At 45.4% G+C, this 27,564-nt stretch overlaps 8 protein-coding genes across 8 annotated transcripts; 3 read left to right on the top strand and 5 right to left on the bottom strand.

The window, feature by feature from the left end:
• Nucleotides 1–3,056: 3,056 nt before the first annotated feature.
• Nucleotides 3,057–3,832, bottom strand: PFICI_08491 (uncharacterized protein; the record flags this gene model as incomplete). Its single annotated transcript, XM_007837072.1, has 2 exons — nucleotides 3,057–3,350; nucleotides 3,410–3,832. The coding sequence occupies 2 exons, from the start codon at nucleotides 3,830–3,832 to the stop codon at nucleotides 3,057–3,059; spliced, it is 717 nt and encodes a 238-aa protein (XP_007835263.1).
• Nucleotides 3,833–6,159: 2,327 nt separating this feature from the next.
• PFICI_08492 (uncharacterized protein) lies at nucleotides 6,160–7,454 on the top strand (the record flags this gene model as incomplete). The annotated part of the gene is made up of 4 exons (XM_007837073.1): nucleotides 6,160–6,427; nucleotides 6,540–6,701; nucleotides 6,804–7,393; nucleotides 7,446–7,454. The coding sequence occupies 4 exons, from the start codon at nucleotides 6,160–6,162 to the stop codon at nucleotides 7,452–7,454; spliced, it is 1,029 nt and encodes a 342-aa protein (XP_007835264.1).
• A 4,882-nt stretch (nucleotides 7,455–12,336) lies between these two features.
• PFICI_08493 (uncharacterized protein) lies at nucleotides 12,337–12,747 on the top strand (the record flags this gene model as incomplete). Its single annotated transcript, XM_007837074.1, has 1 exon — nucleotides 12,337–12,747. One exon carries the CDS (start codon nucleotides 12,337–12,339, stop codon nucleotides 12,745–12,747), a length of 411 nt encoding a protein of 136 aa, XP_007835265.1.
• Nucleotides 12,748–15,455: 2,708 nt separating this feature from the next.
• PFICI_08494 (uncharacterized protein) lies at nucleotides 15,456–16,139 on the bottom strand (the record flags this gene model as incomplete). The annotated part of the gene is made up of 1 exon (XM_007837075.1): nucleotides 15,456–16,139. One exon carries the CDS (start codon nucleotides 16,137–16,139, stop codon nucleotides 15,456–15,458), a length of 684 nt encoding a protein of 227 aa, XP_007835266.1.
• Nucleotides 16,140–16,732: 593 nt separating this feature from the next.
• PFICI_08495 (uncharacterized protein) lies at nucleotides 16,733–17,974 on the bottom strand (the record flags this gene model as incomplete). Its single annotated transcript, XM_007837076.1, has 4 exons — nucleotides 16,733–17,264; nucleotides 17,324–17,361; nucleotides 17,421–17,845; nucleotides 17,902–17,974. 4 exons carry the CDS (start codon nucleotides 17,972–17,974, stop codon nucleotides 16,733–16,735), a joined length of 1,068 nt encoding a protein of 355 aa, XP_007835267.1.
• A 1,444-nt stretch (nucleotides 17,975–19,418) lies between these two features.
• Nucleotides 19,419–21,264, top strand: PFICI_08496 (uncharacterized protein; the record flags this gene model as incomplete). The annotated part of the gene is made up of 3 exons (XM_007837077.1): nucleotides 19,419–19,965; nucleotides 20,215–20,799; nucleotides 20,933–21,264. The coding sequence occupies 3 exons, from the start codon at nucleotides 19,419–19,421 to the stop codon at nucleotides 21,262–21,264; spliced, it is 1,464 nt and encodes a 487-aa protein (XP_007835268.1).
• A 1,029-nt stretch (nucleotides 21,265–22,293) lies between these two features.
• On the bottom strand, nucleotides 22,294–22,990 carry PFICI_08497 (uncharacterized protein; the record flags this gene model as incomplete). The annotated part of the gene is made up of 3 exons (XM_007837078.1): nucleotides 22,294–22,463; nucleotides 22,523–22,722; nucleotides 22,773–22,990. 3 exons carry the CDS (start codon nucleotides 22,988–22,990, stop codon nucleotides 22,294–22,296), a joined length of 588 nt encoding a protein of 195 aa, XP_007835269.1.
• A 2,617-nt stretch (nucleotides 22,991–25,607) lies between these two features.
• On the bottom strand, nucleotides 25,608–26,342 carry PFICI_08498 (uncharacterized protein; the record flags this gene model as incomplete). The annotated part of the gene is made up of 4 exons (XM_007837079.1): nucleotides 25,608–25,634; nucleotides 25,690–25,751; nucleotides 25,817–26,151; nucleotides 26,215–26,342. The coding sequence occupies 4 exons, from the start codon at nucleotides 26,340–26,342 to the stop codon at nucleotides 25,608–25,610; spliced, it is 552 nt and encodes a 183-aa protein (XP_007835270.1).
• Nucleotides 26,343–27,564: the final 1,222 nt, after the last annotated feature.

A 27,564-nucleotide genomic window follows, 5' to 3' on the forward strand; every position in this document is an offset into this window, starting at 1 on the left:
TAAATAAAATAAATCAAATAAATAAAATAAATCAAATAAATCAAATAAATAAAATAAATCAAATAAATTAAATAAATTAAATAAATAAATAAATAAATAAATAAATAAATTTCTTTCAAGAAATTAAAAAAAATATCGACTGCTATTTAAAAATAAAATAAATAAATATCGATTATTATTTAAAAATAAAATAAATAAATATCGACTATTATTTAAAAATAAAATAAATAAGTATCGACTATTATTTAAGGATAAAATAAATAGATATCGATTATTATTTAAGGATAAAATAAATAAATATCGATTTTAAATCGAAAATAAATTAAAAAAATATTAAATAAAAAATACCAAAAATTATTACGTAATAAACTTTTACGCATATTAAATAATATACTATAAGCAATTATAGTTATTATATATTTTATTTATAAATTTATATCCTTTTAACGCCGTCGCTAAATAAATATTATATTATGCCTAATATAAATACCGAAATACCCTTATTATAATACTTTAAATGCAAAAAAAAAACGCAAAAAATAATCGAAAAAAGCAATAATAAAAATCAAACCTATAAACTTAAATTTAATAAATCTGCTTTTTACTATTTAAATTTATTACTTTTATTATTTTTTTTCTCCTTTTTTAAATTATCTAACTCGGGAATTTGAGCGCGAAATTTCGAAACCTTATATAAAGCGATAAATTAAAAATAAATAATAACGGCAGCTATTTAGTTAAAGTTAAAATCGATATTAAATAAGTCCTAAAATTATTATTTATTTATATTAGCTTTTTTTTATTTAATTTCGGGATTAGCAAATATTCGCTAGATAAAATAGCTTTTATCGCGTTTAAAAAAAAGGTAAATTATTTTAATATTAATAAAATAAAGGTTAAAAATATATAGTGTAAGGAAATATACCGCGGTTAAAATAATCGCTATATTTATAATTATTATACTTTTAGCCAAAAGCGTAACTAGCCTTTTTTTTTTATAGCGTTTAAATCGTATTAAATAAGCAATATATAAATAAAAATATTATATTAATCGTATATAAAAATATATATAATATTATCGGCTTTTAAAATTTTAAGGCGGAGGATTATAATTCGGCAAATATTAAACTTTTTTTTAAATATATTAAGCTCGGTCTTTTTTTTACGAGCTAGCGTACGCATATTTTTGTAAAATTCTGCTTTAAATTAAATTCGGGTGCGATTCGGGTGCAAAAAAATAATAAATAAATTTACTAATAAGCTTTTAATCGTCGGTATTAAAAAAAGCACTAATAATTACGGAAGCCTAATTAAAATCGTAAATAATTTTAAAATATTTTTTTAAATTATTCGGGTTCGAATATATAACGTTTTATTTCGAATTAATATTATATAAAATATAATTATAGCTAAAATGCAAATTTATATTATAGCAAAGCATATTAGGTTCGATTTTATAACGATAATAAATTTTATTAATTTTAATAATAACTTTTTTTTTTATATAATAAAATATTAGCAGCTACGCGATCGGGCGCGCGAGCGCCCTAAATAATCGCGCGATAATATATAAATTTGCTTCGTCGACGTCGTAAAAAAGGAGGTTACCGCGTTTAAAATAGCCGTTATCGGCGTTAAAATATTATTAATATTCGGGCTATATTAATATATATTAGCTAATAAATTAATTTTAAATCGATTTTAAATTTATACCGTATTTTTATAAATTCGGCGTATTATTATAACGGTTTACGAATAATTTTTAAAAAATTTGCTAAATATTATAATAAGCGTTAATTAAAAATTATATTTTATTTAATTTTAGCATAAAATCGTAAAAAGATTAAAATTTTTACCCCGCTAAAACTTTTAATACCGCGTTTATTTATTAAAATTAAATATATTATTTCTATTATTTTTTTTTATAAAACGTTTTATATTATAAAAAAAAAACTTATCGATATTATTTCTTTTTTTTAAGGCTATATATCGATATTATTTTTAATTACTTAAAACTGCGAATTAATATTATTTTTAATTTTTTAAAGCTAAAAGTCGATATTATTTTTAATTCGTTATAGCTAAAAATCGATATTATTTTTAATTTTAAAAAGCTAAAAATTAATATTACTTTTATTTTTAAAAGGTTAAAAATCAATATTATCTTTTATTTTACAAAGCTAAAAATCGATATTATTTTTTATTTTATAAGGCTAAAAATCGATACTATTTTTTTTTTTACGGCTAAAAATCAATATTATTACTAAATCCATATAAAAAGGAAATACAGGTAGCGGTGGCCCCGCAGGTACCCTTAGGTTATCTTTTGGATTTTAAAATTGTGGGGAAATTCTTAGGTCACCTAAGGGGGGGTACCCTCAGTTTGTCATATTCTCCGGAGCATTACACTTGATCCCAGCTAGGGGGCCAACAGAGTACCACGTCGGCTGCTTAGCAATGAATAAGCAGGAATCTCAATGGCTAATAATTTTTGTTCATTGTGCATTTGCCAATTGAAATTTGTAATGGCTCAAAAAATGCTTCATCGTGTAGTATTTGCTAATAGATTTTGTAATGGGCTTGCATCGCTTTAAATTAGGTACCCATCATTGAACTGAACAACCGGGCTGTACTGTTGGAGAACGCTGGTGCATCCCACCGTTGGTCAACTGGAAACTGTCGCGCATCAAGCAAATGCCCCTCCGTTTTCTGGGCAGCGGATGTCAAAAAACAGTGAACAACGCTGCAGACTGGTGCAAAATAATCATTTTCTTGTCCATGGCGATACTACCTAAAACATGACAGTCCGAACAAAAGAAATCTGAGAATTGCAATCCCAAGTAGCTATTGTCGAGTCTCCTCAATGCTAGCTCGAATACTCTCTTTGACCCTCATTATTTCATACGTTCCCTAGGTCTCATCCTGCGAGAAATTTCAATTTTTTCTCCCCGAAATGTAAATTCTCTGAAATTTTCCTCACCTCACCACCCACCAAGGGGAATGTGGGCGGGAGCTCTGCCGTGAATCCTCGTAATGACCCACCATCAATTCACCCATCAACGAGGTGCCCCCCATTGCCTGGCTTCATCGCCGAGGCCTGAAGGCTGAACTAGTGGGCTTGACTCATCATTTGTCGTCCCATAGCCTCGAGGAACACTCGACTCTTCGTACCTCGCTAGATCTCGGGGTAACCTGACCTCACCGTCGTCGGCGTTAATCATGTGACCAAACTCTCCAGCTCCGATACGCTGCACGCCAGCCCCTGTTTGGCCGACATTTACGCCGCGATCGAGTCCAGAATAGCCATTGCCCGTACCAATACGAGCCCGGACCAGCACAATGTATGTCAGCTATACACAAAGAAATTAGGTGTCATGTAAACAACGTTACTATGCGGATAGGCACCTACCTGGATGGCGCCAACGACAACGGCCACCGCAAACCCAAGGCTCGAGCTACGCTGCATGGCTCTGCCCCATGGACCTACACATGGTGTAAGTCTATGGTAGGTGCTCCCGCAAAGTGTCGTATCTGTCCCGCGATGCGGCTCTGACATGTCCCTCAGCGAAAGGAAGCCGCAGCAATCAAACGCGTCCTGGATCCTCTGGATAGATTGTGAATCGTGGTTACGCCAGAGCTGTTGCCATCGATTGTGCAGACTACAGTCGAGGCCTGGCCCTGTAAGAAGGCCTTCAGCATACAAAGTTGAGAGGACCACGGTAATAATGGCTTGCAAAATTTGCAGCGTGAGGTGAGCGTAGGCGGCCAACCAGGTATGCTTCCACGCAGGGGCTATTCTTTCTAGAATACGAGGCAGGAAAAAGTTTGCCATCGCCAGCATTGGCAGAAGCAGAGTCACCAGCCGGGTGCCTAGCGAAATGGGCAGGGATACATGACTTGAGTTGACCAAGCCGAATCTGCGAGCACTTTTGTGAGCTTGGCGCCAGTGTCCGCGAAATTTGATCAAAACGGATGCCGTCAAATCATTCATTCTTACATGGAAATTGCAAGCAAGGTTGACAACAGCTAGAATAAGGTATTGGTGAGATTTCCATTTCGGTGACATAGACTGGAGCAGGTGACGTACCAAGGGTACAAACACCACGAAGTTGAATATTCGGGCCATCTTGGAGAGAAATATCGTAAATTGAGGAGGCTGGGAGAGAGGTCACCAGAGTACCTGTGTTGAGCGATGGAATGCTCAAAATTTGGTTTCCAAAGCTTGCTGCCCCAAGAGCCAAGTACAGAAAATATATTGGCACGAGTGTGGTGAGTGTTGCAAAGGATAGCAGGAAATCTCCTGGAGTTATTGTCGTATTAAAAGAAAATCAATGAAATCTCCTCTCTCACCAGCTTTCACCAAGTCGTCTCGCAATTGGGCATGGTCATTGAGGGGTTGACGCAAGTTAGATAACCCGTCTCTCTACGATTGGCTACGCGGCTACGAATGTCTGTGGGAGGCCCACCACTCATGACTTTTTTTTGCTTCTTTTTACTGCTCTTCAAATATGCTCCAGTGTCAGAGCATCGCCTAATAGCTTTTCATGCGCAAGGCTAAAAAAGCAAGGGGGGAAAGTCTCTGTCCACATACAAATGCAGTACAAGTGTCATGTCGCGTCAGGCCAAATTCTTCATCGCAACCCCTGCTTTGCGCGCCAACATCGGAGTTCTGGTCTAGTAGATATCTGAATTGGCGGTGGTTGGGAGGTGGGATGTAATAGCCATCATATATATACTATTGCGACATCAAACCTTAATTATAAAATTAAGCCGGTAATAGGGTTTCAGCCTCAAGGAGCCTCAATCTATTGGCCCAAAGACTGGTTCAGCCTGGTGTACCCTCGACGCATCGGCCTAAAGGATCCCCTTTGCCTAGAATCAACGACCAAAGTCTGGCCGAGACGTTTTTACAGTTGGAACGTTTGGCCACTCAAGACCAGATACATTGACGCCCCTGTTGGGCATGAAGTGGAACGACACTTCTTCGCCAGATGGAACCAGACAAATCAATCAGGACGAGTTGCTACTTGGCCAGTACGTAAGAGAAGGGAAAAGCCGTAGTAATATTAATATTGAAATGTGTTCATGGTGAAAAGGGCATAATACCAGCATTCTCCCGTCGTGGATCGGGTCAGCTGAACTTCCGGCCACGCGAAAACAGGCGTGTACCATTCTAGCTCGTAAGAAGTGCGTCGAGTCACACATCTATTCACGAGGTCTTTCACGCCCGAACTCTAGAAGTCTGATGCCCGTTGAGAGGGAAACATGCGGACGTTCTCGAACCTTGTGTATCAGATGACCAAAGAGTCTGCAGTAGAGAAGCCGCGTCTGGAGAAGAAACGCCCTCACAATCTTTAGGTACTTGCGTCACTGTGGTGAAAGTCGACAAAGGATAGCCGGGGGACTTGCCTGCTGCCTCTGTAGTACGATCTATTCAAACAGCTCGCCGTACTACTCGACCAAAGCTGACTTTGTTCGCTGCGTATTGTTTCTAAGAATTCATACCGGGCCCTGCTGGGCTCTTGCAACCTCTAACTATCCGAGAGCCTTAAGGTGTTTCTCCCTGGCAATTGAGAGGCTCATTGCCTCTATACGTACGGGCCTACTGATCTCCTTCTCGATTAACCACAGTACAATTAGGTTTCATGTTACTTTTTGCCATGCTTCACTTCCTGAGGTATCACCGGCCTGGTCTGGGGGTGTCGATTAACTTCTCAACAAGCCATCGTAGTTGCGGTCAAATTTTCCCATTTGACTTTGCTTTTTTAATTATAAAAGAGCATTCTACCTGCTACAATTCCATCTGCTGTTCCTTTTCTTTCCAGCCCGCTATTTATTCGTAGTTCTTGGATATCATAGAAAGACACTCTAATAAGCGCTCGTAAGTATTTTCTCTATTACTCAATATTATCCTGAAAGCTATGAAGATATTGTAATTTCCTCTCTGCTTTCTCTCACAACTATTCTTTTATCTTTATATTCCTCTGTCGACTCCCTTCTATCGAGATTCAGCCCTTGATCTCCACATATTGTTACCCATATACTTCATTCCTTCCCTATTTTGAATGGTCAAGTTCTATACCCAGATGGTCGTGGTTCTTTAGCACGTAGTCCCAGAGTCTCCCCGTTACTAAGTGTTAAATGCTTTACCAGACAACCATGGCTCAATCAGAGGCCACCATTACCCCCTCCGATAGCTCGGAGACCTTAGAGGATCGCCTGATGCGCGAGCTGCTTGCGGCTGGATATGGCTCCAGCCCTGACACTGGCTCCAGCCCTGACACTATAAATCCTGCCATGCTGGATATTCGTCATCAGCACCAACAGGCGGATGAACAGGAGGGGCAAGGGCGGCAGCTGCAACAGCAGGAGCAGCAGGAGCAGCAGGAGCAGCAGGAGCAGCAGGAGCAGCAGGAACAACAACAACGTAAGTACTTCTATTGATCCATTCACTATTTTGTTTTTATAACAATTTAAACATTCCAATTATCCGTCTGCAGACTATAATAAAATCGCTTATCCATACCTTTCCTTTCTAGAACAAGAGCAGCAACAACAGCAAGCGCAAGCTCAGCAGAACCACTTGCCAGCGGGGCGACTACGGCAACACCGGTGGTTTGCGCACAACCACCGGCAGCGTAGACAAAGGCTGCTAGAGGAGCTGCAGCAGCAGCAGCCCCAGCAGCAACAACAACAACCACGTAAGTAATTGTTTTTATCACTTCTCTTCTTTATTTCCATTCATCTTTTTCCACCTGGCCTAGTATGGTTTCTCTAACCTATGGTATTCTTGCTGTTGATAGTCTTGCGTAAGAACGGCCAGCCACGCTTGAATCCCGAAAGGAAGGTCAGCGACCTTGTGGCGGGCGCTTGCAAGACCTGCCGCAAGAGCAGGACAAAATGTCAGCGCAATCCTCATGGCGGCCCTTGTCAACTCTGCGTCAAGAGAGGCAGGGAGTGTGACCTAAACGTCACAGATAAGCGCACCAGCGCGGCGGAAATAAGCGACTTCCGCGCTGATGTCGCTTATTACCATATGAGAATCTCACGGCGGTGGAGTATCACCTCTGCTCTGGGCAACGGCCAAAATAGACAGGCCGCTGCTATTTGCAGAAGGATACTCCAGATTCTCCCAAATTTTGACGAGGCCTATGCCTCGATTGCTGCTAACAGCGAGGCCGCATCGGCTTTGTCAAACTGGGACCAAGAGATCCTCAGCTGGGATCTCATAAGAGATGCCCAAGCATTCTTGGAGCTCTGCCGTCGGGAGTATCAATTGCTGTCGAGGATTCGCGCTTCGCGGAGGGAGTTTGTGGAAGCTGCAGCTGCTCTAGAAGAGCAGCTAGAGCAGCTCATTCAAGCTGGTTGTGCGAACCAGGAAATGTGGGAAGCGGTAAGTCGATAACAACATTCTTCCTGTTACACTTTGACTAAAAGCTTAGTAGGCGCCGTAAGGCTTGATGAGTTGGTTATCAAAGTAGGTATAACCAGCCACAGTTTAGAAACCCTACCAAGAAAGCCTAACAAAAATCAATGTCTGTTCGAGACGCTTGGGACACTTGGTTGTTCTGTATAAGTACCTGGAAATAGAATACCCATATATACCCATTAGAGTGATAAGGAGGGAATAATGTACTGCATTTCATGGCTTTGCCGAACAAGATGCTCAGAGCTCGGAGATTACGAGACATTTGTGATATTAGTAATATATCGATCATCAATGAGCAACTAGCATGACTGGATTCGAATAATACGCCAGTCAGGATAGTGATTGGACAGAAGACCTTTTGTATCCTGTCTTGACTCACACGTCTCGCTATCATTTGACATGATCTTCATCTAGTACACCGTTGCAACTTTTATCGCATATGTCCTCCCCTGAGTCGGAAGAGTTGTAACTGCCATGTCATCTTGAATCGCATAATAGTCAGTTCTCAGCTAAACGCGTTGATCCCACTTCTGCAGGAGAGATGTTCCTTTACAAGAAGAGGGATGACCACAGGGTATTCTCACCTGGACCGATGTGATAGGGAGGGAAGGACTGAGGGAAGGTAAGAAAGATATCTGGGTGGTTCCTATGTATAAACAAAAGACAAGTAGGAGAGACCTAGTCAATATATCAGAGCAGGTGATCTGCGGCGGTTACTGATTACGCCAGAGAACAAGCTATATGGAATTCTGAGAAGGAGCAGACGCAATGCATCAAAAATTTACCAACTTCTCGACAGCTGCGTAGAGACAAAAAGAGTGAGAGCTCTGCAGGTAACGCATGTTTCAGTGGGGTTGTATTGTACCAAACTGACCGGCCTCCCGATTAAAACTTTCTTGAGCTGCTTCGCAAGACAAATTGAAATGAGAAATATTCGTTCTCCTTGTGGCCGAGGACAAGCTATGGAGGATAGCAGCCTCTCGGGGATTTTCCAAAGACTAGCGTCTGAAATCCCGAATTGGTACACCTCTCTGCAGACAATGAGAATGACTGTCATGATAGAACGAGATTATATGTGAGTCATTAATTGGCAACTAGTGAATACCATGAATGACACAGCAGGCTATGAGCACATACGGGTATATCCATGTGTCGTACTGACTTAGTCAATACCCACCGCAGATCATCTGCGTGGGTATATATAGTCGCTCTTCAGCACCTCTCTTTTGCAGACTAGAGATCAACTGAGACATCTTTTCAATGCTTCCTCGATCATCTCGTCTTCAGTTGCGCCTTCACATACCGACTCAGGTGAGACCATGGTCGGCACGAAGTCATAGTACAGAAAGCTGGGCTTCGATTGCAATCAGCAATATGATGTGAGCGAAGATGTCTTTCAAAGACGTCTTAGATTATTCTTCTTGGTCTACAAAAAATAAGGCACTGGAAGCAATCGAAATGAACTAAAGGACTGGAGTGTCTGTGGTAAAGGCCATTTATTTCTATGTTACAATACATTTTCTTCTCCCTCTCCCCATTACTGCTTACGAAAGTCCAACTCCCAAAAGCTCACACTATCATCCCAGAACAGTTATCGTCAAGCCCCGCGATATTTCTATCCGCCTAGGCTTTGAAGGCCATATGCTGGTCTCGCACTGCTGCAAGAGCCATGGCCTTACCTCCTTGGCAGCGCAACAAGAAATCCCTGGCCACAGGCGCCCGGCAAGCAAGGAGCGATCTTTCGGTCAGGATCCGTCCTAACCTTTCCGTTTTTCCTAATTATAGAATTGTGACTTAGATGCGCATGTTTCTTACATCAATGACAAGTAGGTAGCTCCTCTAATCAGATCCTCCTACGACCGTGCAACATCGTAATATTTCATGGTAACATGGTCTTGGATGCTATTTCAAAATGGAGGAGGGACAGAATTGAGTATTCAAACTGACTTACGCAGTTGTGGCTGCTTCCTTTGGTATTGCCGTTCTCCTTGCAATCGTCGCTGCTGTCGATGCTGTCGATGTTGTGCTCGCAAGTTTTGCTCTCGCGGCAGCTGTGATTGATGCTGCAGCTGCTAAGCAGCGGCTAGATGCAGAACTTGCTGCTCATCTTTAGAAAAGAAAAGAAATATGGTCAAGCGATTTTATTATAGTCTCCAGAGGGATAAGTGGAAAGCATAAACTGTTATAGAAATGAATTATAGGAAGAATCAGTAGCGCTACTTACTTGATTTCTTTTTTTGCTCCTGCCGTGGGCGCCGCACGTCGTGGTGGAAGAAATAGAATGCTTTGTCAAAACTATGGACGCTGTAATTGCGGACAACTTAGGGAATAAGTGACGATGGAGAGAACATCAAAGCAGCCGAGCCAGATCGGTGGGCTATCGCGGGGATCTGTATCCACGCGACAGGAGAGAATGCGAAAAAAAGACGAAATTGATTGAGAATGTGACCTTTTCAGCGGAAATAGTGCCTTCAATATTGTTCAAAATTTATGCGACAAAAGAAGTCGTGGGAATGAATGAATTGGTGCATTCTGATGAGTCAAGTGCTTCGTTGAGAAAGCTGGTGAAAGATGGATGTAGGATGGTAGAGTAGAGGGTGGACGTCTTGGAAGAAGAAAAGATGGAAGTCTGGGGAGCAAAAGGAAAAAAGGAAGAGGTGAGGAGGAGTGGGGATTTGTTTACACAGTACCCAAGCGTACTGTTCAACAGACAAGAAACAACGATGGTTGTGTGTTGTTGTTGTTATTATTGTTGTAACGAGTGAAGGGGAATCCCCCCTTCCCCCATATTGCTGGCTCCATTTGTAGGGACAATTATACAAATGGGAAAGATCTCTGCAGAGAACATCCCAATCGGGTAGTACAGCCTTGAGGGTGACCGTCTGGGGCTATATGGGCAATCATTAGAGGCGGAAAGAACAACATGAATTCTCCGGTCTTTCAAACTGTCGACACTACCTCAAAGTCTCCGGAATGTAGGCGGCAGTTTCAAGGAGCTCTCTTCCCTTTTCCGACACATCATCCTACCCGAGAGTGAAAGTACGTTGAGTTCACACCTTCTACCTCGTCGTCATCAAGCACATAGGAGCGAATCATGCAGCTATTTCCGCTTGAACGCCAACATGCTGGAACACAAATACGGCGTTGAATAAAACAAAATGAACGGCATTCCAAAGTTAATGACCAGTTTGCAGTTGTGGCGTTTGATTGCCTCGCCATCGAATGATCGCTGCTGCGCCAGCTACACATTGCGGTGGCGGGACGGTTTCGCACCTGGGAGGAACTTGCAGTTGCGGGAATTGCCTGTAGTCCTTTCTCTCCAGCAGATGTCTCCGTGTCAAGAGGCATTTGACTAGGCAGTGACTATCTACTAGGTAGGTTCACTCGACTTGTTTGCCCCAGCGGCGTCATGACTCTTTCTCATTTCACCCTCACCATGCCATCATTGCTGTGTTATGCTTTGAACAGACTAGAACCCAGACTCGACAAGAGACTTGTAATATATGACTGTACCCATACTTCTTCATCTACGATTCGTCTCGTCCTCTTGCATAGTGGAGAATTTGACAACATCAACTTATCCATCCACTACAGACAGGCCTGAGTGACAACGGCCTTCCACGATTTGTTGAAACTATCGAGCAAATACATTGTCGCGATGCGGTGGCACGCAATACTACTTCCCTAAGAGGCCGGCGATAGTGTGGTACTTCCAGTTCCATCTTAACTGCCATCATCGCCTTAGCCATGTGATTTGGACTCACAGTACGTCTTGCCTTTCTCCAGTCGTTCCGAAGTCATCCTTCCATCCCCACTTCTTTGGCCTCCAATCAAGAAGCCCTTCGCGTGGTTTCCTTTGTCAACACCATACTGAGCCTGAACGTGCCAAACACGCCCAGCAGCTTAGGACCTTTACTGCGAAAGTGGGTCGTGACTCGCTCTCAATGGTGGCAACAGCAAGAACAAATTGCTTAGTGTCTTCGCACTTTCTAAAATGGCTGTCGATGTCAACAAGTTGCGTCATGCTACGATAGCCTGGACTGAGGAAGATTGTTTATAAATACCCAGGCTCTGCCACCCCTTTCAACTCTCCAATCTTTATTCAAAACATTCACCTCATCCCCCATCAACTATGCGCTTTACTCGTGCACACATCCACGCATTGTTCATTGTCTTTACTCTATTACTACATCAGCTACTTGGGCAAAATCTTTCACAGCATCATCTCATAAGACGCAAAGTCGAACATTGCGTTATTGGTTTATACAGCAGGTGTCGTCGCATGAAGGCCAAATGCGTCCGGCCTAATGGGGGCGGCACTTGTGAGCGTTGTTTAAGAAGGGGAGCAATTTGCATACAGCCCGGTACGGACCGCCGTACAACCCATACGGAAGTCGACGCCTCCCAAAAGGATTACAATGTCTGGACCAGCAATTCCATCTGCTATTGCTTTTCTTTCCAGTCCGCTATTCATTCGAAGCTCTCATATAGTAAGAAGACACTGTCCTAAGTGCTCGTAAGTATTTCCATCATTACTCAATACCACCCCAAAAGCTCTCAAGATCTTGCAATTTTTCTTCTTTCTTGTTTTCTTTATCCCCTTTCATATCCAAAAAGCTACATCCATCGCCATCTTTCATACTCGTTCCATACACCTAGATATTAATTCTGTGCTCCCTTCCCTTTTTATATTCACTTAACCACCTCCCTCGTCGTCTCATATACACATTCTCTTTACCTACATACCTACTCTATGCTCCCATCCCGTACATACAGCAACATGCTCTGCATCTCCTTTCATGCCATCATATTTCTGCAGTCTAAGTCTGAAGTTTCAGTCTTGCCATCCCACATATATAGAACGGTACCAAGCCCTAACGTCTGAAGACTTTTAAAGACTATCAAACATGGCCTACCCTTTGGACCATTTCCCCCACCTTAATGGGGCCCCTCCCACGGTCCACCCCGTGATCTCTGGATCTCAAAACGATAGATCCTCATTGACGGATGAGAACGTCGATTGGGACCAGTTATTGCTGAGATTCCAGGATGATGTGGACGAGCAAACGTGGGCTGCGGACACCTCAGCTATCGGCGAGGCCCAGTCCCAGTCGGAACACCCAGCCGGCAGCCCTGGGCCAGAATTGGATCTTATTGGGGCTGGTGATCTGGCACCCTTGCTTAAGTTCCTAAATGAGCCAGTGCTGCCCGTTCCGCTGCCGTCACCACAGCCGCAGCAAGATCAGGAAGACGAACCATTGCTGCTCGTGCCGCCACCACAGCAGCAGCAAGACGAGGAAGAGGATGATTGTAAGTGATTTCATATTTGCTTTCGTTATTTACTTTTATTGATTCGGTTCCCCTTCTGTATTGTCTATTCATGGTCCTTCTAATCTATGGTATATCGCAGTCGGCTATCGCAAAGATGGCAAGAAGCGGACGTCACATCGCCAAGTCGGACCTTGTGTCTAAGTTTTCAGACACGTTGCTGCTCGACATGAGCAGGACGAAAGAGATATCGTTACATCTCATCCGCGACAACAACGTAAGTAGTCAATCTCACCATTCTTCCGTTTCTATTTTTTTTTTTTGTTCCGCTCAGAAGCTTTTCTATCCTAATCCCTAGCATGGCTTGTCTGACCCATGATTTGTGTTGCTTCCAGAATGAAGCGACATCGTCAACCAACGCTGCGCCAACAAGAGTGTCATCTGTGACCAAGACATCAGCAATTTCTGGATCCGCTAGTCACCAACAGCTCCAACTGGAAGACGAACAAAAGGACCAACAACAAAGACGTAAGTGACTTCAAATGCTTTTCATTTTTCCATTCATTTCATCTCCGTCCGCTGTATCAATCATTATATTAACTCGATATTGTTTCTCTTTCAATAGCCATGTGCGAGGCTGACTCCTATGAGAATCTGATCCGAGATTTCGGTAGCAACAAGAATATGGGAAACGGGATAGTAGATAGCCAGTAGATAGCCAGTAGATATCATACAACTCAGACACTTTTCTCAACCTTCTTGTTCACATCTGTGACATGTGCAATGTTACGTCAGTACGGAAAGTCTGATTGATCCACTGTGAGATTAGCATCAACTAAACAAAGTAATATTGTATTCTGATCTTTCAAGGGATATGTATCAATACACAAAACTCTTTGCACTTGGATTACGCAGCGAACTTGCTCAGACATCCCGAGAAAGTCGAGATTGCAAGAAGAAGCCATGGCGTAAGTCAACGCTAAGTGTCAGAAGAAGAAATGTGGTAGCAAAATTGGTTGCCTTGCAGTTGAATTCGTTACAAGCCATTTTAAATAAGACATGTTGCTGTGTTTAGCATAGTGATTTTGAATTTGATGTAGGCGAGCTATCACGCAGGTTCAGATTGATCTTCTCATAAGAATTGTGAAAGAAAAAAGATTCCACCCTTGTCTTTAGTCTCGCAGTACACGGGAGTCGTGGGCGGCGAGAGAACGCCAATGACAATGAAATCCATTTGGCCTTGCGTCTCCGGCTTCTTTCCTGATGGGGAGTGCTTTCAAGGGAACATGATTCGCTGAGAAGGACCACCGGTCTCCTGGGATGTTGCACTCTGAGTGTGCTAAGGGCTTTTTGGATTGCACCAAATTGACGAGGACTGTTCATGTCCTGGATGAATTGTCATTGTCACCGTTTTTGGCCATTTAGTGTCGCGCTCCGTCCGAGTACATTACATTAGTCTCCGTAGTCCTCAACGGCGGTATAGCTGCCCCCCTTCCCAACCAGCTCCTTGAAGGTGCTTGGTAGTATAACAGCCTATTGACGAATCCGTCAGGAGCATCACTTCAAAACCGAAAATTATGCAGTAAATTGATGTACTGCCCAATCATTGTCGCAAGAGTTTTGATGGGATTGCCGCGCGCCGGGCGTGCAGGTCAAGGCTAGCAGTGGTTTTGCGCCGGATGCCATATTTTGGGTTTCGGGTTTCGACATGACATGGATCTTGCCGCAGAAGATGGAGCTCTGGCTACCAGCCCTCGACGGAACAGTAAATACAATGGGACACACTTTCGTACTAGGGTCGGTCGACATCTTCCGATAATCGATAGAGTATTGCCATCTTCTAGTATCTTTCTATCGCATGTGAACAATCGGCGCCCTGCCAAGACCGCATGAACATCCACGGATGAGCGGCGTCTGCTACTAGCTAGTAGCTTGGACAAGGGGTCAGCGTCGGGTGACTTCAGGGTACAAGATGTACTGAAGACACGGCCCCCATCAGTGATTTTCAAGGGTATTTTTAGTACACTACAGGGACTTTTTAGCGTGCGTAAGCACTTTAAGTACACAAATACTTTCCACTCCAAGTCATTTCGTATGGATGCACCGCGGCAAGAGAATCAACCCAGAATGATGTGATCATACCACCGGACCACAGAGTCAAGAAGTCAACCCCGTACGGCGATATTCCTCCATATGGCGATATGTTCGTCACAAATGGCGGCTACGACTCGCTTCAACGTGCCTCGAATAATGCGACTCCCTGGGTCATGACCGGCACGACAGAAGAAAACCTTAGCTCGAGACGACTGCGAGTGGGCTGGACTTGGTGCGAGTCTGGGAGCGAGCTATGCCTCCATTGAGGAGATTCAGGAGGCCGTCGATGATATCTGTCAAACGGCAGGTACAAGAAAAAGTCGACGGAGATCCAAACCGAGATTGTTTGATCCGGTCGGTGTTGTCATTTATGCTTCTCAAAGCCAAGGAGCAACGGCGTGGAGGTGAGTGATTGTACGAGATGTCAACGTGACACTGTGACTAGGAAAATCGCTCTATTTCGCTCGAAACCACTTCATTAAAATTCTTGACATGTTACTTTAGACAGTTTACTCGCATCTTGTGTAAAATCCTCCATTACAGCACTGGGATACGCCTCAGTACAGCACAACAATGTCTGGCCGGGAGTCTCTCTATTCTTGGCTGTTCGCATGACAATCCATATATCTTCTTTTCTTCCTGGTAGTGAGGCATCTTCAATCGCTCAGTGCTTGGCAGCCTCCTTCTTCTTCCCCTCGGCATCAACAAGGGCATCAAAGCGGCGGAAAGACATGACGCCGTCAAAAAAGGGCGAGGCGGCCCAGAGCCACCAGACCTTGCCGGGCGCGACGCGGTGCTTCTCGAGCCGCGTAGTCGCCATCCACCAACACTCGGTAACGTGCAGGACAAAGACGGGGACGAAAATAGCCTTGACCAGCCAGCGGAAGCCGACGGGGCCGTAGGGGAAGAAGGCGTCCAACGCGTCCCAGGCGGGGGTGTCGGGCTGCACGAGGGGAAGGGCCGCGGCGCAGATAAAGTAGAGCACAACGCCAAAGAAGACGACCCAGTCAAAGCCTTGTGGTGGCGTGTACGAGCTGACGCGAATGTCGCTCAGGTTGAGCTTGTTCAGGGCCGTGCCAGCCATTTCGACGAGGCGGACGCGGGAGGCGGACCAGTTGGCCAGCGGTGGCTCAATGGCCACGGTGTGGGTCCCCGACGCCGACTTGACCGTCATGCCCTCGAGCGACATGTCGGTGATCTGGGCGCCGGCGGCTGCCGACGACGAAAGGCCATTGAAGGCGCGCAGGTAGAGTTCCAGCTCGCCGCCGTGGTCCTTGTTCATGTGCGTGACGACGCGCGCTTTGATGGCGGCCTCTTTGGCGGCAGCGGCAGCGGCCTCGTCAGCCATGTTGAAGCGCAGCGGGGTCTTGAGCTGGGAGCAAGAGGTTTTCAAAAAAAGCGAGGAAGCGATGGCTCCGACAAAAGAGACTTAAGAGGCGAAATGTGGTATCCTTAATCAATTGACGATGTCGCTTTTTTGTCGGTATTTCAATGACAAGCTGAATGCTGTTTTGTATTCCGCATCGGCGCTCTGAACTCCAGAGGATCCACTAAACCTGTCCCGCACATGAGCGGGTCGAGGCCTTTGCCGGAGAACATTGATAATCGCACGCCCTAGGTGTCGCCGCCGATGCCGAGGCCAACGATTCAACATTGCAATATCGCCATCCATATTTGTCCCGGGGAACAAATTTTTGCGCACAATCATACTAATGGATTACAAGCTACTCTCCTCTCAAACTACTTGAAGTGGTATGTCCAAAGTTGGTCCCTTGAGCCGCATGCTGAGTGCATTCCACATGTCATCCATTCGTCTGTCCTTATTCACTCTCATACCTTGAGATACAATCTTGATCTATTTGATCTAGGCCTTCCCATGCGCTGACGTCCAATCAAGCAGCACCCTTCCTTCAGGTTATTCTCAGGCTGTGTTTCTCCACTTCAAACCTTGATCCATACTCCAACAAGGTGATGGCCATTCTTGTGCTTGAAGAATACGGCAATGTGACCCTCCTTGTTGTCGCATTCCACTGTCGTCGCAGCTGGGTCCCAGTCCCACCATATCTGGGGGATAAGCAAAGGCTGCTTAACGAACAGGGCACCAGTAGCAACGTTGTCGGGCATCTGGTAGCGCCTGCGCATGGTAGTCTCCTCAGGTCCTAGGAGGTTGAAGAGTACAGGGATGCAGCCTCTGGTCCAGTCTACCATGTATTCTTCAACTACGTTACAGACACGCTCTGCTGCTGACTTCTCGGGTCGGCCCGAGTCATACTGAGCGGCGCGCAGAGCCTCAGTCTTCAGAAGCCGAGCTAGATCTGAGGGGATCGCAGCCTTTAGACTACCTGCCTCCTTGTTCTTCATGCCAATGACAAGCCCCCCAGAGACTTGCGTCATATTTCGAGTGACTATGTCCATGATGTCAATATTGAGAGTGGAACTAACATTGATGAGGGAATTTGTCTTACAGTACAGTCTGTTATGTATGGTGTATAGCTGCTGGCGAGTAACGTGCTTGGCCGCGTACCCCCGTACGGAGAGTAGGATATCTTGACTGGCAGCGGCAACTCGGTCTGTTTGATTGTAGTAGTGACCCAATCCTTGTTATCAAGGTCGTTGTCCGCTTCATTACTGATCCATTTAGTCCATTCTGATTATGGTCCTTGAATATCACGGCTGTGCCGTGTGGAGTAGGGTTGACAATAGTGTTTTGCGGGGTCCAAGTCTTGAAGGCTCGAGGCATGGTCTCGGGATGTCTTTGAAAGATAAGATAGCACCATGTCCAGTCAGGCACTCCTTTGGCAGTGCGGATCTGCTGCTCCTCGTTGGGCAGAATATTGATGAGGACACTGTGATTGCGGTAGAAGTACAAGCAACTATTGATATGGTCCTGGACCGTACGGCCGTATGCCCGACCGGCCTTTGCGGCATTTGCTAGGCGTTTCGCAAGCATGGAGGGGATCGCTGCGCTCACTACTCGTTCGTTGGGAGAAGAGATGACATCGTTCTCGGGTAGGAACATGATTCCATCGTTGGTGGGATGGATGTTGCGCATGTCTGGTCAGAAAGTATTAGCAACATCGGTGAGACGAGGCAAGAAAAAAAAGACCTACGCAAGGGAATCAGGCTATTGAGATCGACAAGCTGCTCTGACTTTGCATCCCTACCCAGTAGCTGGGCGTACATGAATCACTGAGCTTCGTGAGGCATTGCGCGATTGATTGAGTTTGTGGGTGGCGTTTGCATCGGCAGGCTTGATGAATTGATGCAAGGTGGAAAAGAAGTAGAAGAAGGGAGAACAAAATATCTGGGAACTAAGCACACATTTATAGAAAAGAAATCTGGTCCCCCACCACATTGCTGATTCCGCATCACGAGCTCGAGTCTTGGTGTTGAGCTAATCTTCTAACCAGGTAACCAGAGGCGCTTAATGAGCTGGCCAATGAGAACGCTTTATAATATCCGTCACCTCGACCAAAGCGCCGAATCAAGCTTGGTGTCATTCATTCTGCCCGTCTAGGGCTGATCTGGATGGAAAGAAGACAAACGGCTCGTCACACCGGCCTGGCCACGTCCGCTTGTTCACATCCGCCTGGGTACGACTCGCTGGATTGTCTGCTAGAGGGCACCCGCCTTTATATCTTCATTATCTCGATCTGGCTTGATGACTTGGGGCTTCGTTCTCCCCTTCTGTGTCACACAGTCAAGCAAACATGCTGCCAAATCCTGTATGGTGGCCTTCTCTCTTGTCATTGTACATAGTTTGTGATTTGGTGTTTTGTCCCATTGTAAATGAAAATGTCACATTTGCAATATGTCTCCTATCACCAATATCGTCATATAAGCAATATCTTTATAATTTGTGGTTATTTGAGAGATAATGTCATGCATTCATGTACTTGTGATTGCTCATCAATGGATATTGTAATACAAATATGAAGATTGAGTCATTCCAGCGCATGCGAGAACTTTTCCATCGATGTGCCGTGGTCTGTGTACTTCCTCCACTAGTCGATCTTCCTTCATCTTGGGCGTATCACTGTACGCACAATGCGCCAAGCTGCTTACAGAAATCACAAACTGCTATGAAGTCGACTCGGCCAGCAAACAGTCATGTTTGATCTACTAAGGTAGTGCTGTCGATTCCCAATCATCAAGCAAGTAAAGAGAGAAAGGCAAAGAAGAAGATGTCAGTTATAAGTTGAAGGATTCAATAAAACGATCCATGAGAAAGAGCCTGATCAGAAGTGGTTTCTGCCTGGCTGAGAAGCTTGGCGATTTATTTTAGTTCAAGGTCTTGCGCCTCGCCTGCGAGCTGCGAATTAAAGGAATCTACCTGCGTTTGATTGGACTAGATGTAGAGGTGAGATAGCAGGATCATGCAACTAGGTTAAGCTGGGCACTTGATTACACTAAAATAGGATTCCGTGCATCGGACTGGTCAGCATTCCTGCAGGTACATACGAGAGCCTTGTATCATATGGAAGTCAGCCCTAAACAGTGTGAATCGGACATATAAGGCATGACTTTATCGAAATTCATTCTCGCTGGTCGTCTACGTTTTTGTTGGAGTTTCTGTGGTTCCCTTCACACCAGCCTCAGCGGCCTGCCAGCGCCTTTAATCAGCAAGATGGACTACTACAGCGACCTCGAAGTGCGAACCGATCCTCAGCATGACCCTGAGCAAAGGCAATACGCAGGGACAGCGCCGCTGGCGCAGGAGCAAAAAGCGATTATGCCGGACGAGGATCTTCGTGCAAGTGCCCCAAAAATATACGTGCCGGATCCAACGCGAGCCCCGGAGCCTGTGTATCCTGATCAACACTTGGATGAAAGCGGGCATATTTATAAAGAAGTTGCGCCGGGGGAAGAAAGAGTGACATCCGAGACTGGCATCCTCAAGCGAAAAGTCTGGGGTTTGCCGCGGCGCAGATTCTTTACAATTCTAGCAGTCGTGTGTTTTGCTATCCTTGGCATCGTCGCTGGTGTGGTCGGCGGCGTGCTATCTCGTCGGCATCAGTCGTCTGACAAACCGCCGTCGGAGACGCCAACCACCGCGTCAAACAGTTCCGCGTCGGCCCAGGCCATCAACGTGATGGACATCTCTTCGCTGGCCGCGGCGAATTGGACAGATGCACATGGCATCACGCATCGGTCTGTCTTCTTCCAAGATCCGTGTAAGTGACAGTCACAATCTAGATCCGGACTTTCTTGGGTTCTTTGGATGATTTAAAAGTTGTACAAGCAAATTGAGCAACTCAAAAGAAGACTGTGAATCATGAAAAAGCTGCGAGTGATGACTCAAGCTATAATCCATGTGCTCCATGCGCGCCAGGATTTCGAGAGACTCAAGGCTCGGTTTTTCGTCATAAACTTTATACCAACTAAACTAAATACGTTGAATGCTAACGTCGTTTCTTATCAAGTTAATGCTGTTATCACACGACGCTGGGACGCAGTAAATCAAACATGGGCGACTGACAACCTGACGGATATTATTTCACGCAGATCGACCTTGCTGTTCCCGGCGCCAGGCACGCCTCTAACGGTCGCAGCTCTCGATCGGCCGAATAATTATAGCATGCCAGAATCGATGCATCTATATTTCGGAACTCCGGATAACCAGGTAATGGATGTGGTAACAGAAGATCCTCTAGGAGACCCGAGCAATTGGTACAACGGGCCCTACGTGGGAAAAGCCAAAGTATCGTTCCTGCCCGGGTCGCGGATGGCGGCGATTTGGCGGCGCTCTGCCAACGGCTCCAACGGCGATTATGGCATCGCGTATCAGGCAAACGACGGAATCCGCGTCCTGAACAGCACAGACTGGTATCATGGCCATCTCGCGCTCTCACGTGGACAAGTTCTCGGCAACGCCACATTGACGTTCCTGCCGCAGTACTACATGGACAACCTTGTTGGGCTCAGTCTCATTAGCCAAACGTTCAAGAGCGAAGCGCCGGCGGGCGTGATCTCAGTGACGACCTACAACAAGACGTGGTCCTTGGAAAGTAAGTCATCGATTCTCCAGCCGAATGATGAGTTTCTGCGACGCGAGCTTCAATGTGGGATTCTCATCTCCGGGCAGAAGCCAAACAGGACTCGAATATATCGGCAGCTAACTCGGCGTTTCTCCCATTATAGCAACCGAGATTATAGACGAACTGGAGGGAGATCGCAACGATCAAAAAGTCATAGCTACCAAGTGGGGAAGCTGGTCCAGGAACCTATGCTACGTCTTGAACAAGGACGGGGCGATGAAGGGAGCCTGGTGGGACGGCATGAAGAATGCGACCGTCCATAAGTTGCCTTCTATCACGATTGAGGGCGGTCCGGCTACAACTAACTTCTCTGCCGTTGCCTTTACGCTGGATGCCACGTTTTACGGCATCACGGGCGATGAGATACACGAATATTCGGTCGACAGCTCGAACGCGGCGTTATTACATCATACGGGGAGAGTGTATCCACAGTGACGGAATCTGGTGCCGTCCGCTTCCGGGTCAGGTCTGACAATGATATGGTGACCCGTGGTTTCTGAGCCGACATACCCTGACTTAACGTCTTGTTCTGTAACATGTCAAGGATATGTTGTTTTCGGGGTTATCATGGGAGTGAGAGAGATTCCAAGGCACTTGAGGTAAGCCTTTTCAAGTAAGGCCCGACAAGGAGATAAGATTCATGTTGTGCGAGCTTTTGTCATGAAGCAATACATTGCAAGAGGGTGATACCCAGTCGTGCTGAAGGGATGAGCGACCCCGTCTTTCGAGCACGAGTTGTGCCATGATTTGTCGAACCCGTCTTGGACGGCCTCCCGCCTCTCTATCCTCAACCCCATAACTCTTCTCTCATCTACTATAGAGGGGTTTCATACTTAACCTACAAAGGAGAGACGCTAAAGAGCAAACTATATATTCGAACAGGTGATCTGCGGTGGGTCCTGACTGCGTCAGTGCAACAAATATTTTTCTTTATCGCCGAGGGTGAAGGTGGATAAAAGGTGAGGCAGTCCAACATATCGACTTCGGTAGGCACTTACAATTCAGCAGAGCTGAGAAGCAATGTTATTGATCTGGATTTTGACTGGAATCTATGCTCCATCAAAGGAGCTTCGCGGTCACGTGATATGCTTTTTTTTTAATCGCTTCAAAATGATATGCTGTTCTGTTGGCTCTCAATTGAGTTTAGAAAGCATCGAGGGTGATGAATCGCAGGAGGAGAATTGCTTCAACAATGGAACGTCTATACGTAATAACTCTCACTGAGCTGAATCGGGGCCCAAAAGGCACAAAGCAAGCTCTTTTTCGTTATATTGAATGGACGTCTTATCATGCCCACCTGGCAAAGAACCCAGTAGAAATGCTACATATTTTCCTTGTTTCATTGTATCTCCCATCAGTCTAGAGTTGACGTAGCAGAAATCCATCATTCTGTTGGCTTTGGAAGAGCCTAGTAGGATCATATCTCTCTGCCGTGTCCCGCAAGAGTTGTACATTCTCTGCTCCTTAGCTGCCCAGCGCTTTCTGCGAGGCGTGGGCAAGGTTCAAACATTGGAATGACAAAATTAATCCACTTTCCGAGGCAAGCTTGTGCGCTTTCTCCGTGATATCAGCACGTGCCTTGTTGACATCTGTGTCATGCTCATCTGAAAGCCACTCAGCAGTGAAGACAAACCCTAATAAGACATTAGTCTAGAATCAAACGGATATCATTTCATTTCGAAATTTGACTTACAGCATTGTGGAACTTTCTCCAGTCCCAGAATATTTCCACCATGATCTTGGCCTGCTTGCACGCAGGCAGTACCAATAGGCTGGATAGTGAAGTGCAAATCAACACTCTCAGCAAGGCCGCTGACCCTATCCTGCCATGATCGGTGGATATCTGCATACAAATCATAAGAGGCTTTGGCGCTCAAGGTGGTGACTGCACGTCTGAAAAATGTCAATACAGCCTCGCTTTGCGAAGGATATGGAACACGGACTTTCCGTCATCCGGTGGATGGAATTTATCCAAAGTTTGCACGAGCGATGCCAATGTGCCATTTGTCGTCGAAAGCATCGTCTGCAATAGGCTTGGAAGCGACAGGAAGCTGTCAAAGGTATCCGATTTCCCCAGTGGCTGGTCTGCGTAAAGCAATCCTACTCTCACCACACCTCTGCGAGAGTTGACGAACAGCCCGATGTTCGGATCGGACTCCATGGCCGTTTGAACATCGAGAGTTGCTTTGATCAAATTCTCGAGGTTGGCTGCATTCTATATGTTGATTGCGTATTGGATATTGAGCAGGGGATAGGTGATAATATCGAACGGGACGTCATAATATTTAAGTATACGGATTAATACTATGATATTTAGATAAATATACAGGACCTCCCGGGGATTAGCCGGGGCCACCCAAATAAGCGTACACCTCATCAAAACTAGAGGCGCAGAACATAGATCAATAAATCACACAATTAACACCCATATCAGACCAGTTTAAACTCCAATAAGAAAGCACCACCTTGATTAACAGCTAGTTTTGCTTCTTTTTTTGTGGCACGATTTAGACCTCGGTAGGGCCTGGCATAGCATCCCGATCTACAACCTTGGCCACCGCGATTTGTGGCCAACAATCGCAACCTAATTATGGATAAGAATTATGCACGCAATTAGTCAGCCCATCATAAAATCACCCGGAATATCATTCTCCCATTCCCGTGCATTCAGGCAACCTTTTTATCGTGATATGATATGGATAAATCAGCCCATAAATGCGATCCGTGTCGGTCTTTTTGCATTTGTATACTTATTTTCCGATCGGATCTACCATCGCAGGCACAATGGACGTTCAATCCCTTCCCACAGAACTACTTACAAGAATTTTCTCTCACGTGCAAAATGCCGACGACCGCCGTAAGGATATCAAACACTGTCGCCTGGTTTCACGATGTTTCAATAATGTCTCCTCGCCATTCTTGATTGACAAGGTCGTTGTTCGCCTTACCTTGGAATCGTTCGATAATTTAGAAAGGATTTGCAACCATCCCGTTTTCAACAAAAGCGTGCGAGTCGTGGCAATAAACTTATCTTACTACGAGACCGAATTAGCATATAATAGGCAATTATATATGCAAGAGGCGGCCGGCAGGCTTTTGCGACACGTCGAAACTTATGAACGCCTCAGACAATACCGCAGAAGATATCCCATGACAAATGAACGATTCCATTGGTTGCAAAAAATGGCCTGGAGACAAAGTCGTGAACTTGACCGACTACTCAGTGGCTCGATAGATGAGGCATCTTTGACACCGATCGAGAAGCTATATTCCAAAGCACACGAACTGTACCAACAGAAACACCAGAACCAGCAGGATCTTCGCCAAAATGAAGAACATATCAGCCGCCTATGTGCCGCTTTGTGTTCGCTGTCCAATCTTGTATCTTTGGAACTTGACGACACTAATGCCTGGGGCTCGGATGTACTAGACCCTGCTGATTTGCTCGACACCGGATTCGACCGCGATCTATTGCGGCATTTCGATTCTGCACTACGCAAGTCTACTTGGTGTGGATCTTTTCAAACAAAGGATACGGCAACTCCACCTGTTGAGATGCTTGTAATTTCATGCTCTCAGCTTGGAGAAAAGGGGCTCAGGCCTAAAATCATGAGTTTATCTTTGACGCCACCTCCGGACATGCGAATCTGGCAACTATCATCAGCTCAGCAGGCCGGAGTCAAGCATCTTGTTTCTCAGAGTTCGGACTTGACAATGCAGGTACATTTCGCTACACGTGATCATTCTCGCCGGGCAAACCCCAGGGCTGAAATGCTTTCACTTTGCTCTATTACCCAACCATATTTCAGCGCACCCAACCTCGAGCATTTGCATATTTGTTTCAAGGAATATACTTCCTGCTCTGTAACACCAACTGTATCTCTAGGCGATATTTTGCCTTTGCAGACTTCATGGCCACTGCTCCACACGGTACATTTATGGTGGCAACCCGCCACCGTCACAGAGTTGGAATTATTGGTTTCTCGACAGTCGGAGACTATTCGCCACTTTTTCTGGTTTTCTCCTTGGCTTTTGGAAGGGAGATGGTCCGATGCAGTTGAGATCTTACGTGGTTTCCAACGTTTGGAAAAATTCAGTCTGGAGTACCCAAATGGCGATCCCAATACTTCATCTTTTAAATGGCCTAAAGTCGAAGTCGGAAAATACGTTCTGCGAGAAATTAATGAAAATCCTGCAAGGTGAATATCACCCACCGGTTATATGCATTTGTTTCTTGTCTCTTTTAGATAATCGTCACTTATTTATATGTGTCGAAGGTTTTGTGGAGAAGGTGGCTCGAGTTAATCCTTTGTCTTAAAGACCTTTCACTCCGCTAATCCTCCTTTTTTTATCTAATTATTATATGCAGTTAAAATTATCGTTGATTAAGGTGATACTTTCCTATTGGAGTTTAAACTGGTCTGATATGGGTGTCAATTGTGTGATGTATTGATCTGTGTTCTGCGCCTCTTAGTTTTGATGAGGTGTACGCTTATTTGGGTGGCCCCGGCTAATCCCCGGGAGGTCCCGTATATCTATCTAAATACCATGGTGTTGATCCGTATGCTCAAGCACACCCCAGTGTATGGGAACTATAACCCACCATCTGACAAATATATACCATTACCCCATATCGAACCGCGTGACAATGCTTATTTTAAAACAAAATTCAGCTCTAGTTAATGGTAGACTGTAAAGTGAGGGACATGACATACCAAAGTTGGAGCCACCCCCTTTCAGAGAACGGAAAAGATCTTGATTAGTGTCCCGATTAGCATTTACATTGTGCCATCCGCCAGAACAACCTGAGAATGCTTGGTGAGCTTCAAAATGAAAATCTGGGTGCCTTGGACCACTTACTTCGAAGTTCGTCGCTCCATCTACACCGACGCCATGCAAATTCGGAAACGGGCCTAAGCCGCCTATGATTGCCTGCAATCAGACATCGATTACAGGGATGAGGGAGGATAGTTTGCTAGGATGTTACCTCCAAGGAAGAATCCACTGATCCCAACAGCTGACTCTCGACCACCCATGGCTGAGCGTTGTCTTTCCTCCAACCAAGCATACACCTTACCCCAGGTGTTGCCGGCTCTAGCCTGGAGTGTACCGTCCTCAGCCAATGTCAAGGACGTCAAGCCGCTGAGGTCAATGACGATGCCACTTTGGTCGACATTGCTATATCCTGGGTTGGGATTGTGTCCAGTTGCTCGAATAGCAAATTTGCACCCGCTCTGATTGATGATCGTCAGTGCTTTGGCGACTTCCTCTGTAGTAGTGGGCCGGACGTAGGCCGCCGCCGGAGTCCAACATGTCGAGCACCTGCAAAACGGAGATTGACTAGTGCACCAATTGTCACAATTGAGTAGCAAACGTCCAACCTACCAAGAGCGAGATTGCTCAACTTTGTGCTCTGTCGCATTCTCTGGAGTGATGACTCGTCCTGGAAGAGCGTCTTGGAGTAGTTTAGTCGCAGCCGAAGCTTGACTAGCGATACCTGACTGATTGCTCATGGTGAGGAATAATGCAGGGGCCAATTGAATGGAGTCAAGTCATGAGAGAAGTGAAGAGCTCAGATGTCAAACTTTTTGGTGATGTCAAGAACTAATATCTGCTTGTTGATTGCCTACAATGAAGGAAGAATGAGACAGAGAGATGTTCCACAAGCAACGTCTGAGACGGGTGCTGAATCATACATTCAGCCATGATTATACGGCCTCCCTCACGTCGCATTGGCACCGTGCATTGTCACCAACTGCTGAAGGGCAGTGGATGAATATGCAACGCTGGCCATAACGCTCGACGTGCAGATCAATTTCCATCCTCTTAATGAAACGCAGTCAATTGCATACAATCGTTCCAACAATCAACATGCAGGTCCTGTATTAGTGCTTATCTGATATCCTCGGTGTACTGTTTGTGCCAGGCTACAAATAACTGCACGCCCCCTACAAAAGCCCTGCTCAGCGGGTAAGGCTGTCGGTTTTTGCTTCCCTAAACAGGTATCGCTTAGGGCCCTAGGTACATGTATCATCCATGTAGAATTCAAGGGACCAAATAAGCGGCAATCAGGCATATATGACTGCATGCTCAGAGCAATGAAAGAGGGAATTCAAACTCATTATGTGACCTCCAGCCTTTGTCATGTTGATCTGCACGCATTGGCACTCACAATTTTGTCCAATGAAGTTGAAAAACTAGTTATTAGCAACAGAAGTAATGTCAACAGGACCTTCTGGGTCAGATCATGCCAAGAAGAACCATACGACATATTCACCCAAGCAGCTGATAATCGTGTGCTAAAGCAACAAAGGCAATCAAGTGGCACCTGCGCAACTCATAAAGTCGGCCATCCGAATCGTACATTTTACAAATGGGTACGCAGCACATCAGCTGATCACATATCCTGTCCATTTGCATTCATTTTCTTCAATTGCCTCGTTACGAAGCCTCTGGAGAATGGCGTGCTTGACTCTGTGGAAACAGCGTACGTCGCTGAAGATCTCTATCGGCATCTAGCCACGCTCTACCGCATGTACAACGATTGGGGGTCCATTGAGAGAGACCGCGACGAAATCAATCTCAATTCTGTCGACTGCCCAGGGTTCTAACCCCCTTCTCGTGGTGATGGCCCATGCAAAATGGTGCAGGGCTTGAGACGGCATTCGCTGAGCTGGACGGACTGATGGGACCTTGTGGGTTGACTTGGTCTCTTAGGCTCTTCATCGGTGACAG

The sequence above is a fragment of the Pestalotiopsis fici genome, assembly GCF_000516985.1.
Source record: "Pestalotiopsis fici W106-1 unplaced genomic scaffold PFICI_Scf_6, whole genome shotgun sequence".
In the NCBI taxonomy this organism is placed as follows: Eukaryota; Fungi; Ascomycota; class Sordariomycetes; order Amphisphaeriales; family Sporocadaceae; genus Pestalotiopsis; species Pestalotiopsis fici.